Source organism: Halyomorpha halys, unplaced genomic scaffold, assembly GCF_000696795.3.
Source record: "Halyomorpha halys isolate HHAL.00 unplaced genomic scaffold, Hhal_1.1 Scaffold2270.1, whole genome shotgun sequence".
Lineage (NCBI taxonomy): Eukaryota > Metazoa > Arthropoda > Insecta > Hemiptera > Pentatomidae > Halyomorpha > Halyomorpha halys.
The window spans coordinates 68,321-81,425 of NW_027108461.1; the positions used below are offsets into that span (position 1 = coordinate 68,321).

General features: G+C 28.5%; 1 protein-coding gene across 2 annotated transcripts in view; it reads left to right on the forward strand.

The window, feature by feature from the left end:
• Positions 1–13,105, forward strand: part of Adcy2 (adenylate cyclase type 2 Ac76E) — a gene marked incomplete at its 5' end in the record, with an annotated part of 101,863 nt that overhangs the window by 65,199 nt on the left and 23,559 nt on the right. For both annotated transcript variants that reach the window (XM_014437094.3, XM_014437095.3), the window contains 1 exon segment: positions 7,353–7,511. In XM_014437094.3, coding sequence (XP_014292580.2) covers positions 7,353–7,511 — 159 coding nt within the window.

Here is a 13,105-nt window from a genome sequence, read left to right on the forward strand (position 1 = left end):
TAGTTTCATAAATTTGTCTTCGTAGGTGTTGTGATTTTTATGATATTCGCATATGAATATAAATTTGGCAAATGAAAATTTGTCCGAATAACTATAAATAAATTTATTTTAGCATGTATTATGAAGATTACTATTCCAACGATGATAAATGTCATAAACCACTTCATAGCCCATTAAACTAGTTTTAATTTGGGTGTTTACAGACGTCTGCATGTCAAATAGTTTTTGAGATATAGATTTTTCAAAATAAATTCATTAACTACTGGTCTTTCAGTACGTTCTGTAGATCATTTTTATAAAATATTGCTTTTTAAAAAGCTATATCTCGAGGACTATTGAACGTAAATAGCTCTATTAGGGCTTGCAGCTTAGCAAAGTTACTCTACTTTAAATAATTTTCTCTTAGATTTTCTATTGTTATTGGTAGTTTTAACGATATTGCGCTTCAAATGAAAAATTAATTATTTTTAACGTTTTAAAAAACTGCCATTTTTTATTCCTCCTACGTATACTTGACTCATCAATTTTAACTAGTAATTACCCATAGTTTTCATTAAAGAAATAAAAAATTGGGGTGAAATACTGATTTTTTCTCCTCTTGGGCTCTTGTACTATTCGTCATACGTGTCACCTCCTTCTTAGTACAACTGCCCAAGAAAAGAAAAAGGCAATAAATTTTTTTTATTACTTTAATGAAAACTATTTGTAATTACTACAAAATTGATGAGTCTGCAAAGTATATGTAGAGGGAATAAAAAATGGTGGTTGTTTAAAAATATTAATTTTTTATTCAGAGCTGTTTATTTTTAAAAACTCTACAAAACCTAATAAAAAGCGTTTAAGAAATTAAGAGCCCTAATAGAGCTATTAACGTTCAATAATTCCGAGATATAGCTTTTTAAAAAGCAAAATTTCATAAAAAATGCTCAGAAAAAACAGTAGTTAGTGAACTTATTTTGAGAAATCTATATCTCAAAAACCATTCGACGTACAACTTTCTATTAGTACTCAAATTAATGTGCTATAAAGTAGTTTATTCGCTGGAGTAGTGGTTTTCATAGTATTCGACAAAATAAATTCACAAAATTAATACGGATAAAACGTTTTCTGAAATAGTTTCAATGGAATTTACTAACATCAAGAGAAGATAAGAAAGAAAGGTACCGATGAAACTTTTCGTTCGCTACTTGGTGAGAACAAGTTATCGTAATATTATAAGATATATTATCATTATGGTAGTTTAATAAGAGTATTTATGACACAGCATCAACAATTATGTATCGGTATATTATTTATATTTATAATCTGTAAATAAATTTATAAAAAATTGTAATACATAATTGAATAATATTTATGTGTAGCTTGTCTTATACACTGGCTAAACTTTAATGGTTTTTTTTCCATATTAAACTGAATCAAGAATATAAAATATATAATTAGGCTATAAAACCATAATGTGGGTTCAAATGTCCGAAGGATGATAATGTCCCGTTTACGATGCATAACCTGTCTCTGGAATAGCTTAATAGACCCAGAGAACTATCAATAACGTTTATAAATCCACTTAACTCCCAGGCCCCAAATCGTTTATGTTTTAGCTCTATTGTTATCATTTCAGTATTTGCAAGAATAAATAAAATATATATTTTCAAACTATATTGGATTAAATTTTTAATAATGTAGAAATTTATTTTAATACCTTTCCTTATATATTACCATATATATTGTTATATATTAGCTTTTTCTAGTAAATAATCAAATAATTATGCTTAATCATCCACTTACACGCTAATTTTATTCAATGTATAATTGTTTTAAGTAATTCTATCATATCAAATTAACGAAATTGATTATATTTTTTTCGGAGTAAATTTCTTCATAAATCGGGGTCTGGTAATCACAGAAGATATGAAGTAACAGAAGGTATAAAGTTTTATGTTTTCATTTCCTGAAAAGTTTTACTGCTGCTTTTCTAAAAACTTTGAAATTCCTCCTCGAGAAACGACCCCGAACATAATATCCTTATGAACTCTCAGAAATATAATTTCTTTAGGCTTGATAAAATTTTTTTTATACTATTCATAAATTTTACTTCAACCCCAATTTTCTAGTTTTCATTACTATACTTATCCTTTTCTCTTTGAAGTGTTATTTTTTTTAATTGGATGTTGTTCTCCATACGTATAATAATCACTTTTCAGGATAAGTATTGATGTTAATATAATTTTTAAAATGTTAGAACTAATTTTGAAGAGAGCTAAAAAGGAGTTGGTTAAAAGATCGCGTCGAAGAAAATAATTATAAATTTCGAATTAGGAATTGATGGTACTGAGTTATACCGATTTCTCTTATGTAATATATTCCATTTATGTCCGTAATGCATCTATTTTTTGGCCCTATATGATAAATATAGTTGAATAGTAAAAAATTAAAATAATTATTATTAGAAGGCTTGTTTAAAAACTTGTACCAAAGCAATCTAGGAATGGTTTTCAGGTTAACAGTACGTGATAAGGAACTAGTTATAACACAATAAGCGATTCTTATCATTATTCTAGTTATTTACATATTAATTAAGAACAAGAGTTATGGCAGACAGATATATAAACGGTATTTGATAAATAACATGATATATATTCATAGCACTCCCAGAACACACCTCGCTCATAGATTCAGAAGTTAATCAAACTATACCATATCTCAAATAAGTGTTGCAACTATCTTTCTTTATGGAATATTAAAAATATTTCCATACGAATCACATTGATGATATAGGTGTATACTCTGTGAATCATTAATTGAATACTTAACTCTTCAACTACTAGCCTTTAAGAAGGGTATCAAAATTGGAGAATTATAATAAACTCCAATATAATATCCTTTTTCTCGAAATTAACCTATTATATTACACCGATGATCATCGGAGAAGTGTAAAGATGCAATTTATTTCCATTTCATGGCCTAAATACCCCGTTCTGGGTACATTTGGGGATGTCTGGCGTCCGTACATTCACAACGAGGATAAATTTGTCCGTTATGAGGGGGTTTCCGTTCAGACCAGATTCAAATAAATAGAACTGAAAAATGAAATAATACTACTTTAATGCTTAAAAACATAAATAAAAGTATTATTATAGAAACATCTCTTCCCAACCATCGTTTTGTTGGCTACATATACATATTTTTTCTAGAATCGTGAATTTATAAATTCATATTTCATGCCCTCTGTTCGTAATAGAGGAGTGAAGAACTTTAATGTGGAATAAAATTGGTGTCAGCGTTCCATCTTTCCAGGTTCCGTAATAAAAGGGTTCAAATGCAATAAATATTTATTGTAGGTCAGAACCTCAATAAAATTCTCCATTAAAATGTTTTTCTATAAAACTATATATAAAATATGTAAAGGGTAACCTTTAGACCCTTTTGGTTCAAATTCGGTATTTAATTATTTTCTAGTTTTTATTACTATACTTATCCTTTTCTCTTTGAAGTGTATTTTTTTTAATTGAATATTGTTCGCCTTACGTAAAAAATAATCACTTTTCAGGATAAGTATTGATGTTAATATAATTTTAAAAATGTTAGGACTAATTTTGAAGAGAGCTAAAAAGGAGTTGGTAAAGGATCTCGTGGAATAAAATAATTATAAATTTCGAATTAGGAATAGACGGTATCGAGTTATACTATTTTTTCTTTTGTAATATTTTCCATGTTTGTCCGTAATTCATTCATTTTTTTTGCCCTATATGATAAATATAGTTGAATAGTAAAAAATTAAAATAATTGTTTTTAGAAGACTTTTTAAAAACTTGTACCAAAGCAATCCAATATTTTTTTTTTTTTGACCGAACATCCGTAGCTATCAGATTATTTATCTCCTCAGTTTTTTCCATGAACTTGTCACCTACCTATCATTATAGATTTTTTATCAATTACTTTTTTATTTATCATAATATTACAGTCCTTCGAGATGCTTAAAAAAATATTGGTCTCGATAGCTTTTTACCAAAGATGCCATCCAAATTCTACCAAGAGTTTCTGAAATCTTATTCATATAGGCAGTTCATACTCTTTCTGCATTTTTTTATTTATTTGAAAGCTACAATAAAACGTTTTGGTTTTAAATATCAGTTTTTATAATTAAAAATATTACAACTTTCAATGTGTTAGGGATGGGTAATAATTCCAACCAACTAATTAATGTGTATATCATTTATACGAATGAAATATAATAGACATATTTTTTCCTTTATATACTTTATGAATTTGATCCTTTGTTGATGGTTGCATTGATCTAGAATAACTTCCATACCACTAAAAAGTATCAAACACTTTATCACTTAAGTTAATATTTTTTTTTTTAATGTGCATATATCTTTTTTCTTTATATCAATATCCTATTTCATGAATCAGACCTTTCGTTGCTTGGTACCATTCAGCTAAAACATGAAAGTACATATATTATTAAAAATATGAATAGATTTATCAGAGAATAGAGTTATTTCCTTTTTTGGTACAAGATCAATGAGGTTCGAAACTTTATTTATTACTGAAATTTTAAATAAAATATAGAATGCTTCCAATGTTATTTCATGAAAGAGTATTTCTTAAGAAAGATATATTGCTCAAAAAATAAAAGTCATCAGTTTCAATAACGCGATGAATGAGGAACATCTTTCAGCTTGTTTTCATTAAAAAAGATAATTTACGACATCGTTTGCGATAAGCCCTCAATTTTATAATACCACTTTATGCTTTGAATTTAATCATGTTTAAGGTGGAGTAGCCACGTTGAAAAATGTGGTTGAATAGCTTCTAATAGTTAGAAAATGTAGACCGTCAATTTATCGCGTTTTCTATAGTTTAGTTAAAGTGGACGTGACTCATCTCCATACAGCATTGCTTAATCAAAGAAATAGTATCATGATACGTTTTCTTGTGAAAGGTTTTTTAAAAGAAAAATATTTGTCTAAGGGTAAGAAGAAATATAGCAATAATATATACTTTGCAATGATACAAAATATAAAAACATATAACATATTTGATGTAATTAAAAACAAAATCGGTGGTAATTAAAATATAGAATAGAAGAGATGAGAAAATAAACTTTGTTAGCTCAAGTCTTGAATTCCTGTTCGATATTTATTTTATTAATTAGTTTTATTATTTTAATATATATTTGTATTTATGAAAAAATAAAAAATATATCAATGCATAATATAAGTAATTATTTCAAGATTAATTAGTAAAATCAAAACATTGTATTTTAATAAATATTTATGAAACGTAACATAAATTATATCATAATTAAAACTACATAATATAAACAAACCAAAATAAAAATTCAGTTGGTAGATGAAAACTTTTCACTACTTTTGTGACATTGTTACACCTGAATGGTCTACAATTTAGTTCTTGTCTTTTTTAAATATTTATTCAATTATATTTTTTAGTAATTATTATTCTAAATTAATCCTGAACCCATATCTCTATTTTTTGTTGTTCGTGTCCACTAAGGTAATGAATGTTCTTCGCAGAAATACCAGTTTCCATGATAACCATACAATATTAAACCATAATAGCCGAAATAAAGTCACAGATGGTTATTTATTGTTTTTCGAAAATAAATTTTTTTTTTTGGAAAAGTAATCTCGGGCATTATGAAACATCTATAGCTCAAATTTGGACCAATTTACTCTTCTTTAAAACAAGTATGAATAATGTTTTTCATGCAATTCATAGCTTCCAGGATATTGAGCAAGGGGTGTAAAATTGAAAAAAACATTTAATAGCTCATCTTGTATATTATAAACTTTCAGTTGTATATAGAAGTCGAGAATTATAAGTTTTAATTTAAATCCAAACTCAAAAAACATATTGAAAATCAGAACTACTCAACCTTTTGCTTTTTGGATGTATTCTCTGGACTACCAGTGTGATGAAGATCAACCAAAAAACTCCAGTCCTGTCCAGAAGTTCCTAGGTCTTTATAGTACAAGAACCCATGAGGAGAAAAAAGGCAGTTATCTCACCCCAATTTTTGATTACTTGAATGAAAACTATGTATAATTAATCGTCAAAATAGATGAGTCTGCTAAGTATAGGTAGGGGGAATACAAAATGGCTGCTGTTTCAAAGAGATAAAAAAAAACTAATTTTTCATTCGGAGCTCTATATCTTAAAAAGTTGGATCAACACAAGAAAACCTAAAATAACGTCACTTAAAGAAGAGTAAATTTGCTAAAATATGAGCCCTAACAGAGTTATTTAAGTTAAATAGTTTTCGAGACATACCTTTTTAAAAGGCAACATTTCATAAAAATGTTGTATGGGACGTACTCTAAGATCAGTAGTTAGTGAATTGATTTTAAAATATTTATAGCTCAGAAACCATTTGACGTACAGATGTCTATTAGCACTCAAATTAAAGCTAGTTTAATGAGCTATAAAGTAGTTTATAATATTTATCTTCGTAGGAGTGATAGTTTATATGAAATTTGCTAATATAAATTGATTTACTGCATCAGGGATTAAAAATACATATATGACTAAACGATAGGGAAGTGAAATTAGTCAAAATGAAGTTAGGAATATGATATTTTTGATAATAGTTTAATATTGGATGGCTGATAATATACACACAGTTACTAGTTTTTAAAATCAATTTTTACCCAGTTTGTGTGAATAATTTTATTAAATAAAACCTTTTTAACCTGATATACATTTAATTAGTATATTATAAATTATCATTAAAGAATGTTCATAATTGCTGATTGTCAAAAATTGTCTTATAATTTAATTAATTAATTGGTATCTTATAATCATTTAAATTATTATAATAAACATTAATTATCATCTTAGCTATTTTAATTATTACCTATATTTATATATAATTGATATAAAGTCAATAGCTAAACATTTTTTTTTGTAATCATAAGGGCAATGATAACTATAGTATAGTTTTAATCTTAAATTCAAATAACAAAGATTTTAGAAAAGAATGTCGAATCTTATCTCGCAGTTCAAATATTATTTCTTGAAACATAGTAAATATTCTGAGGATCTCACAGATCCAATATCAGTATCCAGGTGACAGAGGAGATGGCATTACGGTGTTTACTCCGAGGAAACTTCTACAACTTATCGAAGTCTTCGCAATCAATTTATAGATGTGGTTCATGCCTCAGTGGGGTCTGTAATCATAGATTTAATCTACTGCAGAATACTATGGGCCCAGATGTCTAGAGACCAGTATTTAACTCCTCTCCTTCGCAAAATCTATAGCATATGTTTCCATCATCTATTAAATAAAAGCTGAAATTGTTTAATTGATTGATAACTATTTGTTTTAGGTTCGTCAGAGAAGCTACGGGTTTGGAAGTTGACATGCGGATCGGAATCCATACAGGTAACGTCCTCTGCGGCGTCATTGGGTTGAGGAAGTGGCAGTTCGATGTCTGGAGCGACGACGTCACCTTAGCCAATCACATGGAGTCCGGAGGTCTACCGGGGTAATTTGAAATCACAGTATCATAATATATAATATAATTTATAATATGATTATTTATTTCGCTCAGGAATAATTGTTTAACCTCATAAAAAATACATAATCAATGAACAAATAAAAATCAAATTTTAAGACCTCTGTATTTCGGCGAATAATAATATTTATAAGAAACTTCTAAAGATCATTATCAGAAAATTTGTTATTCATGCGTCTTATCTATTTTCAACCTCTAACGAAAGCCCATGTCATTGGAAAAAAAATAAGAACCATTAGACTCTTTTTGTTCTACTATGGAAGCTGTATTTTAATAAAATAAATAAATTTATTGAATAAAGTAAATAAAAAATTTAAATCGATCGTTTTTCACTCTCACTATGTCCGACTCCCAAAGCGAAGCACTTAAAAAATTCGTTTTCGATCTACAATTGATTATTTGTTTCAATTCATTAACTAATTTAATCAGTTGTTACATGAGGATTCAATTAAAAAATATGTCAGGCGTTTTTCCTTCACTCTATCATTGTTACATTATTTTCATAATTTTTTACTACATAATTAAAGTTACGCCTGCAGGGCGAACTAGTGAAGGTTATGAATTTTTGCTACTCGAAATTATGAATTTTCGTTATTGAGAATTTAGTAACTGAGATCTCGGCGCCTTAACATAATGACTCGTATGCATTTCAGAACACTTTGTGATTTACAAACAGAAAAAAATGATGATTTTGGAAAAAAATATAATATTTAATTTAATTTATAATCTTAACACTTTCTTGAGACTGGTAAATTTTTTTAAAATATATAATTTAATTTCTATCCATTTTAGTCTCAAAACCTTTTATTTTTCTTACAAATCTGACGTTTCGGCCAATCCGACCATCCTCAGACAATCTTAATAAAATTTTGAAATTAAATAATTTAAAAACTCCAACTTCATGCTATTCTGCCCAGGTTAAAACATCAATTTCTATGTAACATTAAAAACATTAGGTAAAAAATATTTTTTTGTCAATAAGTATATCCCACATATGTTTAATTAACTAATTAGTCAATATTCACTTAAAACAAAATCAAAATCATTTATCACAGACACTATTCCTTAAAAATTTTATCACAACAATTTTTGTTACTGTTATATACTTATTAACAAAAAAATATTTTTTACCTAATGTTTTTAATGTTTCATAGAAATTGATGTTTTGACCTGGGCAGAATAACCTACATGAAGTTAGAGTTTTTAAATTATTTAATTTCAAAATTTTATTAAGATTGTCCCTGAGGATGGGCGAATTGGCCGAAACGTCGGACTTATAAGAAAAATAAAAGGTTTTGAGACTAAAATGGATAGAAATTAAATTATTTATTTAAAAAAAATAATATTTAATACTTATGGTGCTTCAAAATAGCCTGTATTGGCCTGTAATTAGAGATAAATTATAAAACGTGAAATTTTTTATTAATCCATTGGAATATACGGCTTACTAAAACTTAATTCTACATGGTTTTTAGCGAGTTTCACTGTTCTTGAATAATTAAAATAACTAAATTCGATTCGAAATTAAAAAAGGACAATTTCAAATATCGTTATATTTATAAAACGATTTTATATTGTGATGTATTACATTCGGAAATAATAAGAGATGGGTGATTGCCTTACAACTTAATTATGACTAGTTGAAGCTGTTCAACCTGCCTGGCACAACACAATTCATCTTAAGTGACGGCGTCGTTTTATGCACAACCCTCACGACCAAGCGGCTGTGCTATTACAGCTTGGATTCCTGTTATGTACATTAATCTTGTTGATGAAGATTGTCAAAATACTTATACTTTTGTTTATGAGTATGTATTATTACTTCCTTGTGTAAGTTCAAGTTTCGTTCTATGTTGCTTTGTTTTTGTTTTTTTACAAAGGTATGTTTTTGAGGAATTTTTATGTGCTCAAAAATTAAACAATAACGTTGTGGTTGAACTTACGTTAGTCACGAATCACCTCCTAATACAACCGTTCATAATAATAAAGAAAAAAAAAAAGCTTGCACAACAATCGTAGGACAGTACTGAGCCTCCGATTCTTCATGTGTTGTTGCGGTATGTATAATATTTATCGTAAAAAATAAATAACTATTTACTTAAAATATAAATTTTTGTAACACAATATTTCTTTTTCGATTATACATCACGGATGGTACAAGAGCCCAAGAGGAGAAAAAAGTCAGTTATTTCACCTCAATTTTTTATTACATTAATGAAAACGAATAAATCAATTTATTTTAGCCCATATCATGAAACCTAATATTCCTACGAAGGTAAAGGTCATAAACTACTTTATAGTACGTTAAACTAGCTTTAATTTGAGCGCTAATAGACATTTATAAGTCACATAGTTCCTGAGATATAGATTTCTCAAAATAAATTCACTGACTACTGATCTTTTAGTACGTTCCATACAACAGTTTTACGAAAGGCTACTTTTTAAAAAGCTATATCTCAAGAACTATTGAACGTAAATAGCTCTATTAGGGCTCATATTTTAGAAAATTTACTCTTCTTTAAATAATGTTCTTTTAGTTTTCTAGTGTTATTGGTAGTTTTTGTGATATAGAGCTCAGAATGAAAAATTAATGTTTTTAAGGTTTTGAAACAACTGCCATTTTTTATTCCCCCTACCTATACTTGGCAGACTCATCAGTTTTGGCTTGTAATTATACATGGTTTTCATTAAAGTAATCAAAAATTGGAGTGAAATAACTGCCTTTTTTTCTTCCCGGCTCTTGTACTATGATCTGTGAAGTGGAATCAGCACAAACAACCCACTTCAAATCGTCATTACTATTTATTTATTAAAATATTGAATTCAGAATAACCTAATGATGTAGATATACCTCCATCCACAGTATATTCGAAACCGCTATACAACAATTTCCAAAAGTATATGCTGGCCCCTCCCCTACTGTGTTGAAAATGTGCTTTATGAAATATAGAGTTTTATTGAGCTGAATTTAATATTCATAAGCTACAACATACTCAAATTCAATAAATTTTTTGAGTTTAAAAACTTCCATTAGTTGAATATAATTTATTCTATATTTACATTCTATATTAAAAAGAAAATCCAGAATAGACAACATACTGATTTTATTATTCGGATTTAGCATACGAAGAATGAATTGAAATTTGATAACTAACTTTTCTCCGTAAAAATTAAAAGTTAAGTATCATTCTTTTTTAAACTAGTTTTTTTTTTTTTAATTTTTTATATTTTTTATATTCTGTATGTTATTTATATGAATCGGTACATCATAACACCGCTACAGCCCGTGAAGGGTCAGGGGTGCAGTACTTTTTAAGGAAGTACTGTCACTAGACCAACGGTCGTGCAAGGAGGTGATTTGATCAGAATCACGCTCGACCGCCAGACACTTATCCAAGTAAGAGTACCCACTTCATTAGGTAGAGTGGACTCCGGAGGGCTCTGATGCTCACAGGGTACTTACGCCTACAGTGATACATAAAATAATAATCTGTCACAGGCAGAGTGTATAATAAATTATAAATCATCGTATAATAAATTATAAATCATTGTATAATAAATTGTTAGGATTTTCAAGGGTTCTATAACCCATTAGAAGATATAAAACTAACGACGTTCCAAGGGGGTTTTATACAGTGATTTTTAGAGGTAGTGATTTATTGTGTAATTGGTAAGAATATTTAAGAATTTTTTTTTAAAATATGAGGTCGATTTAGCGATCCAGCAAATATTATATAACTAAAATATACAGGGGGGTTATTTTAGAAACTTATTAAGGATCGAGGCTCCACAACTTCATACCCCTTTTAAGTTCACATTGGCTTTTTCAAAAGTTACTTTTTAATCCTTAATAATCCTATATGAGAGTATTTACTTACGATTCTCTCTTGAACTTTTCCATTTTGTTAAGAAGACTTAAAAAAACCATAAGTTTGATCTATAAATTTAAAAATATTAGTTGATATTCTCGTAGGATTTATCGGCTTATTTTAAAATGAACCAAAAACTCTAAAGTTAAATATATTTAGAAATACTATGCAAAGAACAATTTTATTTGACTTCAGTTCACTAAATGTATCCAAGAAATATTCAAACTAACAACTTTACTCATATGATCGCATCTTTACTAAGAAGAGATATTCATAATTTTAAGATAATATAATTTAGCTATGTAATAGAACGAAAAAAAGTCATCTACATGATTATTGTAAGACTCACAGAACCATTGAATTTTTTCATATCGCATCTAATATTTTTATTATACTAGAAAAGCTTAAAAACCTTCTTATTACATTTTTAAATGATCCGGCAAACAAAAATATATTGTTTAAATAAATGAATTTGTACCCAAGTTAAATTTCAAAACATTATATATTATTTCTTTAAGTTTCTAACGTTTCGGCAATCCTAAATGTAAATCTACATTTCACATCCAACAATTTAAAAACATTTTGCAGGCTGTTCTGCCCAGGCTATTAATTTCAGTCAAAATCACCCTATTTTGTCACTTTTCCTAAGTTTTAAAACTTTTAATTACAGACTAATTGAACACTATTCATTATCACACTAATAGTGTTAAGTTAATATGTTTGTAAATTTTATCATTTTTGAAATTTTTTGTCTTAAGTAAATACCTCCTGATAAAACAAAAGATTGTACTAGAATTCTTCGAATTGTTTTTTTTTCTTCTGACCTCCTAGAAAAATAAATATATACAATAAAAATGGATGTATATATGCAAGCAAATATTAATCTTGGTTTGCCAAAGTGACATTATAAGATAAATTGCCGGGTCCGCTGAAGGCGGTGTCATCAATGATGGCATGAGTCTGCCGTGAGCGTACGAGGAATAAGGAGGGGCTATTCCGCCTGGCGTTGATGAAGTGATGACTTCAGGCTGTAGACCCAGAAGTCCCTCCCAATGCGAGAACATCGACCAAGGGAACAGTGCTCTGCCACCTCCCAGGTCTTGGTCGAGGGGTGATTTCTCGGAACAGTGGATTGGCACAGGCTTTCAGCCCATCAAAGAATTTGATGTGCCTACGGCCTATGAACTCTGGCACGGTTGGGAGTTGGAGCTCTGCACAAATTTCTCTGTTCTTGGCCCGCTGGAATGATGTTCCGCGTACTATTCGCCTTAGGGGGGAGTTCTGGAAACTTTGTAGGTTGGTTAGTGTCGTTTTGTAGAGGTGTCTCATTAGTGGTGCACCATGGAGCAGCGAATTTTTTTAATAAATAATTTTACTATAGAATGTTATTGTAACTTGTACGAGTAGGTAATAATTAATAACTTCACAACATACAATAGTATTTGAATGTATTCATTAATTTTCTGTGTGTAAATACGAAAGTACAATTATTATAATAATGGATAGGAGCTACTGTGGGTCATATAACAACAGGAAAAGAAGGATATTAAAAATAAATTTAATTATTCCAACTCCCCTCAAAGAAAAGAGATGCCTTTGGTAAAACGCCCTCTCTTATGGTTTTAAATCTATTTTAATATGATCTGCCAAATTAAAACTCAAGAGTCGCGTCGAGACAAAAAATAAAATACTGAA